The sequence below is a fragment of the Diceros bicornis genome, chromosome 7 (assembly GCF_020826845.1).
Source record: "Diceros bicornis minor isolate mBicDic1 chromosome 7, mDicBic1.mat.cur, whole genome shotgun sequence".
In the NCBI taxonomy this organism is placed as follows: Eukaryota; Metazoa; Chordata; class Mammalia; order Perissodactyla; family Rhinocerotidae; genus Diceros; species Diceros bicornis.
This window is the reverse complement of record NC_080746.1, coordinates 16,716,953-16,736,472: the sequence shown is the minus strand read 5'-3', so window position 1 is coordinate 16,736,472 and position 19,520 is coordinate 16,716,953. Positions and strand designations below refer to the sequence as shown.

The following is a 19,520-nucleotide window of genomic DNA, read 5'->3' as shown; positions in this document are numbered from 1 at the left end:
AATTATGCAATCATAAAACTACATAGATATCTAAATCTAGCTACATAGTAGGAAAAAAACAACGAAAGAATATTTGGGAACTCTTCAAAGAGAACTGTAATGCTGTTTACTGGATAAATACAGTATACTTTATTTTCTGCCTTTATTTCTTTCCACAGCAAGCTTGTTAGGTCGCTGTGGAAAGCACCATGTTTTCTCAATTTGGCAAATAATACCTTTCATTTTGCCAAGGCAGAAGCAGCTTAAAAGCAATATTATCCCAAGAAATCTTGGCTCCAATTCCCAAACTCTCTTTCTCCCCAGCCCTGCACACCCCCGTCCTCCAACCCTCCCTCGGCAGGCAGGACGCGTGCGTGGCGGCCCCTGTCCTGAGACGAGGCCAGCAGGTGCCCCAGGTGAGTGGCCAAGGCCAAAACCTCCCTTTGCTGGGGTTTGCTTCATAAGAGAGGGACAGTGTCCAGGCACCTGGACCTGAGCTCGCTTCCATCAGTCAGAAGCAGTCTAAACGTGTTAGCAGAAAATCGGAAGAACAAGTACATTCCCTCAAGGAGTAAAAGTTTCTAGGACAAGGGGGCGGGTGATGGCCAAAGAGCCTCTCAGCCTGAACACCTCGGGGTTGGGGGAGCGCTCTTTGGCGGTCTCCGGTTAAAGCTGAGTTAGCGCAAGCTAGGCTCCGAAGTACAGATACCCGGCATTCCCGGGGCCCCAGGGGCGACGGTGGGTTGCTGAGTTGGTGAGTGGGACTCCCGGGTACCGACTGTTCCCACCTCGTCCCGCAGAACTACTTTCTCGCTCCCCCACACAAGACTCCGGCGGAGGCGTCGGCGGGGGCGGCGGGAACTCGCGCGAGGCGAGCGGGGGCGGCGGGCCCCAGGCGGGAGGGCGGCGCGGCGGCCCTGCGCGCCGCGGAGGGATCCCGGGTGAGGCGGCTTCCCGAAGTCAGAGGGGAGGAGGCCGAAAAAGTCGACGGGGGAGGGGACGAGCGAGCTCGCGCTGGACACGGCCGGGGTCTGGAAGACAGAACCGGAACCGGAACCCGGGCGCACGCCTGCGAGTGTCGCGCGGCCCCCACCGCCGCCGGCCTCCCCCGCCCGCCGCGCGCGCTCCCGCGAGGGCCTCAGGACCCGGCGAGCCAGCCGTGCGCTCCCAGTCGCCGCCGCTGCCGCCGGCCTCCGGGGCCGGCACTTCCACGCCGGGCCGGACCGGAACCTCCCGCCCCTCGCGGGAACCGCCGCCCTCGGCGCGTCGGGGAGGAGCTGCCGCCGCCTCTCCCGACTGCGGAAGAGTCCGGGCCTCCGCAGGATGGGGAGCAGCCCGCGGCGCTGAGACCAGGTTCCTGTCACCTCTGGCTGCGGGACCCGCTCCGCCGGCACCCGCACCCGCCCCGCGCCTGGTGGGGGCGGCGAGGAAGACGAGAGGGCTTCCCCGGCCCGGGGACATGGAGCCGCGCGAGCCTGGCGCGGGACGGTCCGAGACGCGGCCGAGGCTGCGGCCACGAGCGGCCGGCAGTCCCAGATAGAGCGGAGACGAGAGGGCGGGACGTGCAGGCCCCGAGACTCCGGAGGAGGAGCCGACGCCAGCCCTGAGCTGGTCTCGCCCCAGCCCCGGAGGGATTCCGGGCCCCCTTCCCTGCGGTTCTCCGACTTCCCTCGGTGACGAAGTTTTCTCCCTGTGCCTTTTCGAGGATTGATCTCTAGAACTCGCCTTCTGGCAGACTTCCTCGGGTTGTTTGGGGAGATAACTTGTTTTGCTCCACCCCATATCCCCTTTCCTTGACTCCTTCCAATCGGACGTTCTAGATGACTGCATGGAGTTTTGAGTTGGACTTTTGTGTCCCTTACGGAGTCGGGCCTGATCCCAGAGCACTGGGGGTGGGGTGGAGGTGTTCCTGTAAAATGCAAGTTGGATAAAAGGAGGACCTCTCGCCAAGGGCCCCAATGAGTGGCACACAGTCTACTATCACCGACAGGTTGGTATGAAGCTCCCCCTGCGCTCAGCCTCCCTGGATTCGGCCGACCCAGCAGGAGAGTCAGTGATTGCCTTTGACCAGCGGCGTTGACAGGCACAGGAGAGAAGGTTGTTTCCGAGCTCTGCAATATGTCTAGGGTTGCTGCCGAGTTACCCGGTTGATTGAATTTGGAAATGTAGTTTTTTCTGGAGAGAAACTTTCCTCCAGATTCTCAGAGCAGGGATAGGTAAAACCATGATTGTGGTTTTCTGCCTGTAGTGTGCGTTAGGATTCTGTCCTTATTTTGGAACCAGAGGAAGGTCATTTGGGGTGAAGGTCAGTGCTCGAAGTCAGCTGGGGTGTTGGTGCATCCTCGGTTTTGATTCCTGTCCTGTTGTTTCTGGACACTGTTACTTTTTAGGAATTTCTGTTTGTGAATTTCATTCTGAGACTGTTGCATAATGATTTATGAACTTGATTTCCTTTAAGTAATTGACCTGCACAGTGTTTATTATCTAATAATTTTCCAGAATATTGAAATTACTAGTAAACCGCAGGCTTTTGCTGGGGGCAATATCAAGGAGCTAAAAAAAGGCGAAGAAAAATAATGGGGCTTAATTTTAATTATTGTATTTTTAGTGTTTCGTCTTCCAGAGACATTTGCATTTAAGGGATACAAACCCTAAGCGAATTATGTAGTACAAGTGTGACAGGTGGATTTGTTGAGTTCTGTGAGCCTTTTATAGTAGTTCTTATTCTATGTTGCCTGGTGTTGTTTGGTTAATTGAGGTAGGCCATTTGTGGTTTAAGTGGAGTTCCCTTACTCTTAAGAGTTATTCTTTGGAATATTAGGTTAAGCAATAGAAGCATATTAAGTCCTTTACTACGTTTTATTTCTCAATTTAATTATGACATTGTATCCTGGTCCCAAATTTCAGTCACCTTTTTTTTTTGTCATGTTTCAAACTGTTACATCATTAAAAAAAAGATCAAATAACTGAATAAGGGGGCCAAAGAAGGCACTTTGATGAAAAGTGCAGCAATAGTGCTCCTGCAGAAAGTAGTTGAATTTCCTAATAAGAGTTTTACCCAATTGTAAGACTCATTTGTTGATTTTAAAAGGGCCAAATTCCATTATCATACCATAACAGCGACTCCAGAAACAGAACTTCCTCTTCCTGTTGATGCTTTCTAGTGTCACGTGGATGTTCACCTAAAAGATTCCATTAAATATTTAAACTATTTATATTTATTCTTTGTTCGTGTATTTTTTTTAAAATACTTTTTAATTTTCAACTTTGAGAGTACACGTAACATGATTAGCAACAATGCTCATCTTGATTTTTTCTAGTTATTCCCATTCCTTTTTCTTTTGGGGTGTTTTGCTTCTGAGAAATCACTTTCATGGGTGTGTGGGTAATTGTTTCCGTGGTTCATTCAATTCTTACCCTCTCTGCTGAGCCTTGGACAAAAAGTCTTATTAAAGTAGTGTTGGTAGTTTTTATTGTGATGCGAGGGATGTTAAATGTTGTGGAAGCAGAATGTTGGGTCATCAGCTCATTCCACATGAAAATCACCTAAAAGCCCCCAAGTAATGACTGTTCTTCCCCTTTGCTTCTCAGAGATTTTCTTCCTCTTTCCATTATCTTGGAAATAAAATCTTGAGATGTGTCCTTTTTATGACTTAGATAAAATATGAATATACAAGAAGCATGCAATTATTGAACGCCTGTTCTTTGCTAGGCACAAAGGATTGAAAGATGAGTATTCTAAGAATAAGATGAATCTGCAGATTGGTTTGAGTATTAATATGCTTGAATTAGTTCAGGTGCTGCCTGATTTTATATATTTTTTAGAAGAAAAAAGAACTTTAAAAGCCACTTAATTTAAAATGCACTACTGAGACAGTATGGATGTCTGTTTCGTAGGAATGTGCTACTAGTTTGGTTTTTTACAAGAATTATTCTTATGTAACCATTACTTTTTCATTAAACATAAATTATTCCATAAATATCAAGCATCCATTTGCTTTTTAGGAGAGTGGTTGTCTCTGATTTGAATATATGTTGGGGTGAAATCCAGAAGTACTGGTTTAGTATCATTTCTGTGCCAGGATGCCTCAACAAAGTTATGAGTAGAGAATAGTTCCTAACTTCTTCTCAGCCCTGCCTACCTCATCCTGTCTTCTCACTGTCTAACTCCAGTGCACTGTAGGTATATTTTGCTGATTCTGGAGCTGTTGGCAAATTAACAGAGCCAGTGTAGGTTTTTAAAGATCCTTTCAAGTTTGAAGTACTGAATGTGGTATGGCTTTGTTTTGTAGAGTATGCAGACCCACCAGGCCAGCTGTGTGATTTAGAGTTCTTTCATTGTGGTGCTTCTGACTACAGAGTCTGTCTGTCCTCAGTTGAAATCAGACTAGCTGGTTTTGGGCGTTGTTCTGTTTTGCAGTTTGTGGCAGGCGACACATGGCTGAACAAGATAAGAAGGGTTTTATTCTTGTGTTAGGGACGTGCTGGGGCTGGGATGGAATTCAGCTATGTTTAGGCTCTGATTGGTCACTCTGGATACTCAGAACTCTCTTATATCCTGTTATTATTTTACAATTAAATTAACACATTCATTTACTCCCTTCTCTTCATCTTTTACTCCCCAGATCCCCCACTCCTTTTTTTAAAGGCATAGTCATCAATTTAAAACCCAAACTATGTTCATGGTAGCTACTGTTTTTATGTAGTGTATCTGAACAGATTAAAAAAAAAAAAGATCTAAGCAGCTTATGAATACGTATCATCCAGTGTCTTGCTTTGTAACTTCTGAGAAACCTGGAGACTATAGTTTTCAACTCGAGAAGCAGCAGAAGTATCTGATTGTTCCTCTTCAGTTTGCATTGATTGCTGCTTTCAGTTCTGAAATATATCCTAATTGTCTCCAATCTTCCTAGGAGCCTGTCTTCTGTCCCTGAGAGTTTAGGGATCCTATGGCAATTGGAATTTATTCTGAGAGAGAGACAAAAAAGAATGCTCTTTCAGCAGACTCAATAAATGATTTCAGGCTATAGATTCTAGAACAATGAATTTTCAGGGACCATACAGGTAGGATTTTGTTATAAGGGTCTACCTTGAAATAAATGGACGTTTGTCTTGTCAAGGACATAAGGATTTTGTTGTTTTTGGTTTATAGATAAAGGTTTTTGATATATTGGCATTTTCTTAGCATTGAGTTCAACTTTAAGCTTAACTTAAGCAAACTTTTAAAGTAAGTGTGGAAACCTGTGACTTTATATGCGTATACCCGGAAATTAGCATTTTCATTCATGATACTTTTTCTGCCAACATTGCCACATAATGCTTTTGATTAAAAACCAAAAAACTCCTGTATGTGTGCTATTTTCAAGGTTGCTTGAGTCGTCTGCAAGGTGAAATTGTTTGTAACATTTACTTGTAAAGTCAGTCGTTCTATAAATACAAAATTGAAATTGAGGATTAGGATCACAGGGCTAGCTTTGTATTCAATTTCATGTTCTCTTTTCTGCTAGTTGTTCAGTATGAAATTCTGATTCATCCAGGTATGCAGTAGGCCTTAATTGTACAGTTTACATGAGTCAACATGTACAGTCTGAAGGAAATTTTTCAGAAAGCACGGAGCTATAGTCTTCCTGATTAATGGCAGATTTATAAGATGTGCGTATTTATTCAGTGAGATGGCAAGAGAAGCTTTATTCAAATCATTACAAAAATATGTTAACCTGGTAATACCACTTAAGACCTTGGTGGTTTCCAATTGTTAAAATGTAGTAAATGACATTGAGTTAACGTGTAGGATTTTTTTTTTAACTAAGTTTGAATTTTCAGTTTAAATGAAATTTGAGGCAGACATTGATGAAACCCATAAATGGTGGGTTTTACATGTTTTTCTGTGGAGCGTTGTGATTCCAGGGAAAACAGTTGGAAAATCGTTGAGTAAACATATGTGGTTGCCTCTTCTGAAAGCCATCTGGTAGTGGGTATGAATTGCCTACCAAACTGATAGGGTCACAGAAACAGCAGGATATTTTAATGGTTTTCCAGAGGTAATTGGATAGACTCTTTTAGACATCATGGTTGTCTGACAAAGTTACTTGAAATGTTTCTTATCGTATAATTGCTTATCTCCTAGAAATTGACCATGCCACATTTTCAAGAACAGGGAGTTTTATTTCACTTGGTCTCATTCGTTAAAACTTGGTTTTAATGATGTTTTAAAGCTTCATTTGAAGACATGCTCCTTTCCCTTTTAGTAATTAACAGTCTTCAAAATAGTGGTATTTAAACTGAAATTTTAAAATCAGCAAAATTATAAATATTTTGTTTCCTTTCAGTAGAATACCCTCGTATATGTAATGATATCCTACGGCAGTGTAATTTTTTAACAGTTACAATGTTTTTGACTTTGCATAGGGCAGGTCATCATTTATACTTTAGGTAACTCATAAAGTTTAAGTTAGGATTCTAAAACTGGAAAGGAGAGACCCACGATTTTAACCTAGATTTTCTGACTCTCAAGTCCCTCACTTTCACTTTAAATTATTGTTTTTCTATGTATATTATTTTTTCTGTGCTACTTTCCTTTAGTAACTTTCCAACCTGACCAAGTCAGAGTTGGATTTTTCTGTTACAGGATGCTTTCTAGTACCTCATCCATTCTAATTTTAAGTATCTCTAGAGGATAAAGCTCTCGTCACTTCCTCAGGAGACCGAACAACAATCTGATAGATCTTTTAGTCAGGAAGTTTTTCCTGATCTTTAGCTCAAACTTTTCTTTTTAGTTGTCCTGTTACTTGTATATACTTGCTGTACCAGGCTAAATAATGCTCTCCTTCCATTTATGTTTATATGACGGTAAAGGGTTCAGAAAGTTACCTACCGCTCTTTCTCTCCCCCCACCCTTATTCTTTGCATAGCCAAGTTGTATGTGCTGTTGATTGTTGTCTAAAAACCGAACTGTCCCTCTTAATATTTTGTTAACTTTCCCACAGTTGCTCTCCTAGTACAAAATGATTTTTTTCCTTAGATGCTCCCCTAGTACAAAATGTGATATTCTGTGTTTTATCTTTACCGATGTTGTAGAGCAGCAAGTTCCAACTTTAGTTTTATTGTAATTCAAGGTGTCTTCAGTTTTCTCCAGGCATAGTCCAAAATTGTGGGTAAAGAGATTCTCAAGATCATTTTAAATCGCTTTTATTTCAGCTTTTAGAATGGATGTGGGAGATGTCACAATCAAATAAAAACAATAAACAAATTTATACAAACAGCATAATTACCAAATCGACTAATTAAGCAATTACTTGTGTTATAAAAGACTTCTTTACAAAGTGATTCTTTCAAATATGAGTGCTTCTAATGTAACAGGTACTATCAATTATGTGACAAAAAGGTAGCAAACAGAAATAATGAGTGTTAGGAGCCCTCCTTGGTTGAAAATCAATCAGAAGTGAAGGTAAAACATCTCTGAACTTACAAGTAAATGAAGAAATGTGATTGTAGCTTTTATGTTGCAGTGTGGTGAGATACATTTGGAAGTTGTTACTCTTTTTTTGTTTTTTGTCTTTTTTGCGGTGGTTTTTTCAGTCTTACCTTATATTGTATGTCATTTTTTCCACTTTTTTGTTTCTTTTACCTTATTTTTTTCTATTTCCACATATTAGTGAAAAGAAATAGACCTGCAGTGCTTAGCAGTATTTTTTCAGTAACACTATTTTTAAAATTGAAATAACATTTTATTGTCTTGCCACTGTATTTACAAGAACTGTTACTACAGATGAGAGATAATAACAGAAGGGAAAAGTGCATATTTAAATTATTATAAAATACATAAGATTATAGAGCTCTTAAATTTTATTAGTGGACCTTTTTTATTGATACTGACTTAGTCTGAAATTATTTAAATAGATGTCTTTTGTATTTTCCTAGTGATTTTGTTTCCTCAAAGTTTAGAATTTTGGAAATATGCCAAATTTAGGGCATTTTACTTTCTCACCTTAGAATATCTAGGGTACCTAGATAGCCACATCTGAAAGAAGTTTGTAAGACAGCTTCTAACTCCAAGAGAAGCCTTTGAAGTTAGAGCCTAGAAATATTTTCAGCTTTTTAATTCTGCAGAGGTAATACGTGAAGGTGCTCAAGGTCAGAGGCTTTGTCTAAATTGCATAAGTGTACATTATTGACTTTCAGTAGAAGGAGAAATACACTAAGTTTACCTTATTGAATTAGCATGCACCAATGCTGCTGACAGTTTAGATTCATACCAAAACAGAATCTTTTACTAATTCAAATGCTGAATCCTGGTTTTTGAGATCATAGTCACATGACAGGCCTGGGTAGCTTCCCAGTGTTGAGAGACAAGCAAATCTAATAGCCAACGAAAAATTAGATTTCTTGTCTTGGGACTGTGAGTAACAGTTCTCGAAGAAGTTGGAAATACATACGAAAACCTTGGTTTAGTTAATGCTTACAATTAGCCGTTTGTCACACTGCTTTTTCTTTTGATGTTATAAAGTCTTTTGTAGTCATTTAAAGATACAGCTCTGAGACTACAGTTTTGGTCAAATATTACATTTAAATGCTGATTTTAGGTTCATACACTCAAGAGAGACCAAAGAGGATTTTGTAGGTCTTCTGTGGATTCAGAAAATGTAGATTATTCTATTGTTGAAAAGCTGGAGACTTCATCAGCATCTGAAGAAATTAATTGTGAAATCGATTATGTAATGCAGAAGGTGACTGAAGAGTCACAAGTCCCCAAAATACACTTAAATGCATATAGGAAATCTTGTGAAGATGCTTAGACATATCCTTCCATAGATTCTAGATGGGTTATCTGACTGTGTTCCAGGCACAAGCTGATATGTTGTGGTTTGCCCTGTACAGTCTCTGTGGTTTACTCAGAGGAAGTGGTTCTTGTGGGTTTAGGTCTGATCTTTTCAGAGATTGTTGGTGGCACATGCACTGTCAGCTTATTTCCTGTTTTATTGGCTGTTTGGGCAAGACCTTCTCAGGGCAAGTACTGCTGAAGGGGTACTTAAATATTTTGTAGTGGCAGGACAGATGGTTATAATGTTGTATAATATCTACCTCTCAGGAGATATGAGGGTTAAATTAATGTTGGTAAAGTGCTTTGAGATCCTAAGATGAAGAGTGCAGACATGTTCCTAATCATATTTGCAGATTACTGCTATGTTCAGAAATTGCTCAGATTTAAGTAAAAACATGTTCATGTAGTACAGTGTTACTCTGTGGACCTTGACTTCTGTAACCATTCAGGTGTTGTATAATCAGTGCAAGAATCATGGTTAGAATTTTTTTCTTTTTTTTTCCTTCTTCTAACTCTTCTTTATAATTTTGCCCTACATGCGTTAACTTAGTGGGGTAGATACCTTGTCTACAGTACTGGTTAAGGTGTCTTCACAAAACTTAACACCTAGATCAAGCTTCTTCACCGGTTTAACTGGCATACTAAAATAATGTAATTGAGAGAATTTCCTTTGAGATCAGTAGCTGCACCATCCATATACAAAACCCTATATTTGCTTTGCTGAAACCCTAAGGTGAGCAAACTAATAGAATTGCTTATGTCATACTCCTAGTTTTGTTTTTGTTTTTGTATTTAGCCCTTGCCACTTTAAAAAGTTAACAATGAATGTTTTTTAGGAAGAGACTTTCTTTAAAGCTAAACTGTCATCTAATTTTTGGGTTTCTCAAGGGTAGGAGGATAGTTCTTATTCATTTTTAAGTAATCACTATTTGCTTTATTATAGTTTTATTCTTTTTTAATACTAAAAAGCATAAGGAAGAAAAAAAAAAAAAGCCCCAGTTATCCAACTACTCAGATGATGTTCAGGTTAAAAAAAATACACAAGAAAATTCAAATGATATGTAATGGTAATAACTCCCTCTGATCTTACCCCCATCCCTGCACACCCACTGGTTCTCAGACTCTCTCTCCTCAGAGGTAGCCATAGTTAAATTTTTTTGTCTACCTTTCACAACATTCTTATAAATATACCAGCCTATCATTTTACTATTCTTTGTACCTAGGCCAGAGTAGGTATATCTATCAGCTTTTGCTAGGTTATGGTACTATAGCAACACCTTCAAATTTCAGTGGGTTACAACACTGTTTATTTCTTGTTTACGTTACATTTTGTCAGCTGTAGATTGGCTGCAGCATTTTTGGAACCCTAGCTGAAGGAGCAGCCCCTACCTGGGATGTGAATTATTGTGGCAGAGAGAAAGAGCAGGAAAACTGATGCAAACATGCGATGACTCTTCACACTTCTACTCAGTCATGGCGTACCTCACATCACTCACATGCAAAGCAAGTCAGCTGGTCAAGCTCATTGTCGGTGGGCCAGGGATATAGACTCCTCCCACAGGTGGCATTGCAAGTCACATGATAATGAATAATGGGTAAGGCTGTATAATCCTCTTAAGGAAGAAAAGGAGAGTGTGAATAATTAGGGACAATAATATAGTGCACCACAGGAAGCGCTCAATAAACGCTTGTTAAATGGGTTGTTTTGGACCTGTGAAAAAAAATTTTTTATTGAAATATTTCAAACGTATACAGAGGTACAGAGAATAGTATGATGAACCTCCATGTTCCCATCATTAGCTTCAGTAATTAGCAGTGCGTGGACAGTCTTGGTTCATCTGTTTCGTCGTCCTGCTTCTCCACTGGATTATTTTGAAGCAGTTTCTAAATATAATTTCACCCATAAATATTTCACTAAGTAGCTCTGAAAGATAAGGTCTGAAAGTGTGACTTCTTTTGGTAAATTCTTACTGTCTAATAGTTTTAGGTAATGGTACTGTGGACTGACAGGTGTCAAGTAGGGGAGGATGTTCATGGAGTGTATCTAGAATTTGACAGCCAGAAACTTGTTTTGATTTCATTTTGAGTATATCTGGAGGAGGCTTACAGCAGAATGGCATCTATTTTTCCAGCACCTCCTTTTCTCCACTTGAGAGTGTGTGTGTGTGTGTGTGTGTGTGTGTGTGTGTAGCAGAAGCAGGTAATTAACCTCTGGAAAAAATAACATTGCAACAGATTTGATTTGTAGGAGGTTTCATTTCTCACTGAGCCTCTGTTGGAATGACGCCAGTTGAAAGGAATCCCAGCCCTTTAATGGCTCTAAGTCTTCTGGGAGATCCCAGTCAGTGATGTTATTTACTCTGGAGAAGAACATCAGAATCATTTATAAAAATCCTGTCTTCACCTATGCTATTTGCAATGCAGAGAAAGGCTCTATCAAGTCTTTAAGGGGATCCTTAAGATGATATAAAAGTAAGGAAGTGAGTCTATCTAATTTTAGTTTAGAAATAATTAAAGCCACTTTCAACTGCTCAGGTTAGTTCATCTGAGAGCTTTAAAGCCTCCATTTTGACTCAAGACTTCACAGATTTTATTAGCATACAGTGTAATGTAGTAAGTTTATTTGTCATTCTGTGGCTGTTGGGGAGTAATGGGCATTATATTATGGATCTAGGATCATCAGTTTCACAGGATATTCTTTGGGGAGAGAGTGTTATGTAATCAACAGTGGGAAGCAAATTAAACAGATATAATCCCTTCTCCATTTTGTAGATTGGCAGATGACAGTGCAGTGATCAAAGAGAATTTATACAGGCTAGTGAATAAATAACTTATTGTATATAGCATGATGAAAATAGTTTATTTTAGTATAGTACTACATTTAATTTTATTTTCTTAACTGACTTCTTGCACTGTGCGTAGAGACACTTAGATTATCTAACGTGGTCTTTCTAGGTATCCAGATAGTTTTAGTTTTCTTTAATTAAGTTATACATATTGTTAATCTCATTTCAGAATCTGTGTAGTAACTGCAGTAGAAAAAGGGCTATCATTGGCTTGCAAATAAAATTTTTATTTAAATTTGAGTTTTTCTTGGCATTGAATTGATTCTGGCTTTGGTTGCTTGGGACAATATAATCTATTTAAAATGTAAATAAATAAACAGTTTTTTTCCCATGGAGAATAACTCTTTGACTTGTGACTGTTCATGTTATTTTTCTGTTGTATCGTGATTGAAAAACATTTGTTTTCAGAGATAATAGTACCTTCGTCAGACTAATATACTTGTACTTTGGTTGCATTTTAGTTGCAATTGTTAGTTACACAATTTGGGGAAAGGTTTGTGGTTTCTAGTTACTGTATTTACCCAGAAGCTCTACATGATCAGAATTCTTGAGACAGTGTTTAAAGGTAAATTGGATGTGTTGCTTGGATGTGAATAGTAAAAGAAGAGAAGCTTCTCACCACGCAGTTATTGCTTAATAGGGTATGGCTGCAATTCTGTTTCTAAAAGCAAGAATTAAGTAAAATATTATATGGATAAATATTAGTAATTATATTAACTATGACTCCCCTGGCAGAATTCTTTTTGAGACTATCCTCTTTGTCAGAGATAAAAAGTAGCTTTTAAAAGAAAGGATAATTTCAGTTCTTAATTATATATATATATTTTATTTTTATTTTTTAGCCTTTGTAAGAGGAGCAGTAGAAGGGAACTGAATGAGGAATTGGTAGAGAAAAGAGTGTGGGTTTTGGTTTTGTTCTGCTGCTTACTAGCTGGGAGACCTTAGGCAAATTTACCTCTCTGAACAGTGGTTTAGTTTTCTCATCTGTAAAAATGGGAATAATAGTACTTTGCAGAGTTGTCATGAAGATTAAGTGAGAATGTATTTAATTACCTAGCATATAAGAGGTAGTAAGTTATAGTATTGTTTAAACCTCAGAAATTAGGTTTTTCTAAAACTTAGATCTGTGCATATAAAATGATTTTGAATTTGTATGTATTTGCTGCTGCTGTGACAGTGTTTTTTCCTGCTGTGATAATATTCTTTATCCTATATATTTCAAATTATAGGCTGTTTTTAGAATTAAGATACATTTGGAAGTGAGGAGTAGACTAAAGAGTGACAGTTATTTCAATTCAGACTGTGAAACAGTAACATCTAGTTGCAGAATTGATAAGATTTTTAGGATTGGCAATCAACTTTTAAATCTGCCTTTGATCACTCAGAATTTGTCCATTTCTATCTGTTCCACATTAGTTCATTTGTTTATTCATTTATTCAGTAAATATTGAATGCCTGCTCTGTGTAGGTGATTGTGTTATTTTGAGCTCTTGCCTACTTTTGCTCATTTATATTTAAGAATTAAGAAATTTACTGGTAAGAATGATATTCATTGATTAGTGCTGAAGATTAGGGTGAGAAGTCATGTGTATTTTGAGAAGTGGTTGTATGAAGTCATGATTAATGATTAAATTTATCTTATTTTCCAAATTAAAAAAATTAATGTTACTTCCTGTAACATAACTGTTCTTTTATGTTTCCTTTTTATTTTTCAGTTTAATTACATTTTGGTGAGTTACCTAAACTGAAATGAAAAGGACATGGTATAAGTTGAAATTTAAGAAGCTTTAAATGGTCATTGCTTTTGAGGTTTTTTGTTTTTTGTTTTTTTGTTTTTTGTGAGGAAGATTAGACCTGAGCTAACATCCGTTGCCAATCCTCCTCTTTTTGCTGAGGAAGATTGGCCCTGGGCTAACATCCTTGCCCATCTTCCTCTACTTTGTATGTGGGACACCTGCCACGGCATGGCTTGATAAGGAGTGCGTAGGTCCGTGCCCAGGATCTGAACCTGCAAACCCTGGGCCGCCAAACCCTGGGCCGCCAAAGCGGAGCACGTGAACTTAACCATTACGCCACCGGGCTAGAGTGGCTAGGTGTTCGTTGCTTTTGAATGGAAGAAATCACATTTTATTGATTAGGCGTTGCTTTAGTCACTACTTGAAGGAGAATCTGTATTCCTTAGCTACCTCTTTGGAGGTAGGACAATCCCTTAAGCCTATGCTTTGTGCATCCGGTGATGAATATAGTGATAATTTGATCAATGAAGGATTCTGGAAACTATAGTAGTTTGATTAGCAAGACAGCGCTTAACTCATGATGACTTGTTGCTCTACTGTTTTATACTTTAGCAAGGTGGCAAGATGAATGTAGGTGAAAATGAGCATTTTAAAATAGATGAAATTTAGTCTTATGAAGAAATTGGGATGTGGTAAAGGATTTTATATTTATTGAGTACATACTAAGTGCTGGACACTGTCCTAGGTACTTTCTGTGCATCGTCCTTTTTAATCTTCTCAGCTGTGTAAGTTAAATATTATTGCCCCTATTTTAAAACAGAGAAAAAGAGGTTTTAAGACATTCACTAATTTGCTCAGGGTCACAGTTTCTAAACAGAAGAGTTGGGATTATGACTCCAGTGCCCATTTTCTTTTGGCGTATTGGTCTCAGGCCTGCTTATACTAAGATTGGCTCATTTGGATCAGTCAGTTGATCTTTTGAATTGGTTGGATGAAACCCGGAAAGTGGATTTTGTCTTCAACAACACCATTAAAGTGTTGTCTTCACATTATAATTTCATAACTATGTTTTATTCTTTCTACTCTTAATCACCTGTTTACCTATTCCCTTTTCTAGAATTCTGACATGAGAGATTTTGTCTGCATTCCTCTAAAGAATGACTACACTGTGTTTTGGTTTCTTATTCATTGCTTTATATATACACATGTTTGTAAACATTGGACTTCTTTAAAAATTTATTTTGTTGAGGTCATATTGGCTTATAACTGTAATTTCATTTGTATGTTATTATATATCAGTTTCTATATAGTCTGCCTCGTGCTTGCCACCAACATTGGACTTTTTTGAAGCCTGATATATGTTGCTTATAAATCATTTTCCATTGTAACTATTCTAAAGTTCTTTTAAGAAGTTTAAGGCTCATCTAATACAAGTTTTGTGGGGTTTTTTTTTTTTTTTGTATTATAGGCACACAAAACAGTTAAGAAATGACTCAAAAAATTGATATACTGAGTATGTAAGAGGAGGAAAAGGAAAAGACAGCAAATGAATGATTTTAATAGTAGGTGATCAGGCCTTTGTGAAGCATAAATGATTTAAGCAAATTGGGTTTAAGTTTTTTCTTAGCAAGAGTCTATGTTTGGTTAAGTGGCAATGGAGATAATATTTTCTTAAAGATTTCTTGTTATAGTAGTGACCTTCCCTTCTTTATCATTGTTTTTATTTTCTACCACTTAAAGAAATAAGTAATCCTTCCTTTTATTCTAGCTCTAGATTCATCTGCTGAGCAATAAAATATTGTTACTTTTTATCTTTATTTTTTCTTTGTAACGATTTTTTTTTCTGTTAATGAAATTCTGTGGCATGAATCATTTTGGTCTAGCCACTTTTTATACCATAACATTGGAAAGAAAATTTGCTTAAGAGATATTTAAGTGTGTTATTTTTTAACCTAACCCCCCCCTTTTTTTTGGAGAGGAAGATTAGCCCTGAGCTAACATCTGTGCCCATCTTCTTCTATTTTGTATATGGGATGCCACCACAGCATGGTTTGATGAGCAGTATGTAGGTTGGCGCCTGGGATCTGAACTTGTGAACCCTGGGCCGCCAAAGCAGAGTGCACGAACTTAACCACTATGCCACCAGGCTGGCCCCTAACCTAACCCTTTTTAACTATAAATTGTTTTCTTGCATTTTCTTAGTAACCCCAGAGAATCTAGAACAAAAGTAGGCAGATAGTTGGTTGAAAAAGGAGCCTGCAAAGTAAAGCTTTTATTGAATAAGTACTGTTTCTAGGTAGAGAAAAACTGGAGAATTATAATTTGAGAATTTTACTAGGTTTAAGATGTACAGAGAGACAGCCTGCAGAAAGGCAGTGCGCTTTGAAGCGTTCTGATGGATGCAGAGACTTTATAGCCCTTAGGGAGATGTACAGACATCCGCTATGCCGAGTTCTGGGAAGCTGCTTTTTCCCATGCTTGCAGCCTCCCTGTGGGGTAAAGGTCTGTTAATTTTGCATAAATATTTACCATATCTCATTTTAGCTACCATTGCTTCCTCACACTGTTAGGAATAAGGAAACCTTTGCTTATCCAGCTTGAAAAGTTTACTGTTATCGATATGACTAGTCTGGAGAATGTTCTGTTATCTTTGAGGGTTGATGAAGTTAAAAAGTCAGATTGGGAAAAATAATGAGGAGGTAGACAACCAATTCACAGTCCATAAATAATCTGGTTATTATAGAAATATTTGCCCCTGCTTATTTTGCCATATTCAAAAATGAGAAGGTTATTACCACACAAACAATATAATTCACTTAAGTCTTGTCATATCTAAGCCAAATTATATGTCATTCATATTTGTATGAAACTAGTAGTAATTTCCATTCGCATTTACTATACTTTTACAACTGTTTCCTTATTTAGTAATGATAACAAACGGCGTTCATTTATGAAGCATCATTCTAGGTGCTTTGTAGGCATTACATTTAATACATGTAACAAAGACTACAAGGCAGATGTTATTGTCATTTTACAGGTGAGGAAAAACTTAGATTCAAAGACATTCTTTGACTAGTCCAGTATTTCCCAGCTAGTACTTTTTTTTTTGCTTTGGCTGAGGAAGGGTCTCCCTGAGATAACATCTGTTGCCAATCTTCCTCTTTTTGCTTGAGGAAGATTAGCCCTGAGCTAACATCTGTGCCAGTCTTCCTCTGTTTTGTATGTGAGTCACTGCCACAGCATGGCTGATGAGTGGTGTAGGTCTGCGCCCAGGATCTGAACCCACAAACCCAGGCTGCTGAAGCAGAGCACACCGAACTTAACTACTATGCCACAGGGCTAGCCCCTCAGCTAGTACATTTTTGGAACCAGGTTTAAAAATCCAGGTCTTTGAACTCTTGGGGTTCATTGTATTTACTACTGCACATAATTTTCGGTAGCTATCATTTCTGTGAAGTTAGAATCCAAACACAAATAGAAAGTGTAGAATTCAAATGAAAAGGTTCAGCCAAAGAAGGTTATTTATTTAGTCTCTTGTCTTTTAATGTAAGTTACAGCAGAAATTTCTAAATTGTCTTTCAGGGAACATCCAGGACACTTCAATAGGAATGTAGTTTTTTGTTTTGCTTCACTGTCTTATGAGCTCACATTGTCTCAGGCACTCAAGGCAAAAAGTAGAATGTAAAAGGGAATCATTATGTAATCCCCAAACTTTTATTGTTTTTAAAAGATCTAATTTATTATTTAAAAGATGGTCCAATCCATTTTATTAGTCAAAAACAGTCCAATATTTGCAGTTGCATATGATTTATCCTAGGACCTATCTATCAGTATGACTACATCTTAGATCTTGCCATTGCTTAGAAGAATTCTACTTCCAAATTTTTGTGTTTTTCTATCTCTTACCTTCTACTTTTCCTTCTCCCCTATACCATTTTGCATGTACTCTTTGCCTTTATCATCATCACCAGGCTTCTAATCTCTCTTATCTGACCCTATCTAGAACCTCTGCTCTTCTTCAACTTTTTATTTATTTCTAATTGAGTCCTTTTTTTGTTTTTTGAGGAAGAGTGCACTAACATCTGTTGCCAATCTTCCTCTTTTTTTTTTTTTTTTATTTTTTCTCCCCAAAGCCCCAGTACATAGTTGTGTATCATAGTTGTAGAGTTGTAGCTCTTCTATATGGGACGCTGCCTCAGCATGGCTTGATGAATGGTGAGTATGTCCACGCCAGGATCTGAACCGGTGAACCCCAGGCTGCTGAAGCGGAATGTGCAGACTTAACTGCTGCGCCATTGGGCCAGCCTCTCTAGTTGAGTCCTTTTGACATTGCCTGCGATTTTCTGACCACATAGTAGATACCCAGTAGGGTTCCTGGATTACTTATTATTATTATTTAGAGTAGCCTAGCAAAAGTTATTTCAAACATGATACCTTCTATTTTGACCTTTCTCACCCTTTCTTTACCTGCCTAGGAAGTAGTAACCCAACCATTAATCTCTCCATCCAAAATACATTTATTGAGTAAAAGTTCCGTAGTAGGCACTGTAATATTTTATACAAACGTATTATTATGCTTATTCCTCACAATGACCCTGTGCAGAAATGGGTTTTATTATATGATCTCCATTTTACAGGTGAAGAAACAGAAGCTCAGAAAGTTTAAGTACCATGCCTAGTGAGTGGTAACACTGGGATTTTAGTCTGAGTGTGTCTGACTGCCCAACCTGTACTCTTAAACGCTATACTGTATTGCCAGATATAATCAGCATTGAGTTAGCTACTGTTTCTGCCTTTTAGGAGCTTCTAGTCTAGTAGAGGGAGAGAGACATGTAGGCAGCTAAGTGCACAAGGTACAGTGGGGACTCAAGAAGAATCAGTACTTTCTGGATAAATCAGGAACAGCTTTATAGAGGAGATGAACACTTCCATTGAATCCCGAAAGATATGATGTAGTTACCAGACAGGTAAGGAATAGAAGAGCATTTCAGGTAAAAGTAGCAATGTGAACAAGGCACATAGGTGAAATAGCTCACGTTTTCTAGGAACACATATAGTTCGGGGTGATTGGAGCTTGGAGGTTCATGGCAGGCACAGCGTTTGATCAAGTTATAGTGATAGGAGGCACCCGGTTATTTTTATGTCGTTCTGAGGACTGTGGGTTTTGTCCTCTGGATTGTGGGAAGCCACTGAAGGCCTTTAATCAGAGGGGTAATAGATCAGTGTTATGTTATAGAAAAATCATTTGGGTGGCAGTGTGAAGAATAGATTAGTCTTGAGAAGCAGTTTTAGGGGGCAGAGAAACCAATAAGGAGACATTTTTCAATAATCCAGGTGAAAAATAATGAAGTTCTAAGCTGAAGTTGTAACAATACATTTAAAAGAGAAGAGACAAATAGAGCTATTAAGAAGATATTAAGAATACCAGTAGTATGAAAAGGGTAGGTGGTGAAAGTGGGGGTCTTTCTGGCTTGGGTGTTTGGGTGGGCATTGGTACCCCCCAGGATGGGGAATATAAAAGGGAGGAGGCACAGTTTTATTTTAGTTTGTTATTTTTATTTGGTTAACTGATTAGGTGAAAGATGGAGAAGAGAACATATGTAGTAAGGGGTGGATTTGGTTTAAGATACTATATTAGTTATCTATTGCTGCATAATAGATTATCCCAAAACAATAAACTTGCGCTATTCAGCATGGTAGCCATAAGACACATTTAAATTTAAATGTGGCTATTTAAATTTAAAGTAGTTTAAATAAAATTGAAAATTTAGTTCTTCAGTCACACTAACCACATTTAAGTGTGCAGTAGCCACATGTAGCCACTGGCTACTGTATTGAACTTTGGACATAGAACCTTTTAATCACTGCAGAAAGTTCTGCTGGATAATGCTACTAAACATTTATTATCTCATACCGTTTACTATGATCAGGAATCTGGGAGCAGCCTTGTTAGGTGGTTCTGGTTCAAGGTCTCTAATGAGGTTGCAGTCAAGATGACTGCTTCTGAAACAAGGGCTTTGATCATCTGAGGGCTTGAGTGGAGCTGGCGGATTGACCAAGGTGACACACTCAAATGCTGGGCAAGTGGGTGCTGGTTGTTGGTAGGAGGCCTCAGTTCCTCACAGGTGGACCTCTCCA

The 19,520-nt window shown here is 38.7% G+C and overlaps 1 protein-coding gene across 4 annotated transcripts in view; it reads left to right on the top strand.

Moving 5' to 3' along the window:
- The first annotated feature begins 1,016 nt into the window (after positions 1 to 1,016).
- Positions 1,017 to 19,520, top strand: part of ARHGEF12 (Rho guanine nucleotide exchange factor 12) — a 134,954-nt gene continuing 116,450 nt past the window's right edge. For 3 of the 4 annotated variants that reach the window (XM_058544997.1, XM_058545000.1, XM_058544996.1), the window contains exon 1: positions 1,019 to 1,969. In XM_058544997.1, coding sequence (XP_058400980.1) covers positions 1,938 to 1,969 — 32 coding nt within the window. In that variant the 5' untranslated portion in view covers positions 1,019 to 1,937. Of the gene's footprint in view, positions 1,970 to 19,520 lie in introns of all 4 variants that reach the window. The other variant, XM_058544998.1, reaches the window with a different exon arrangement.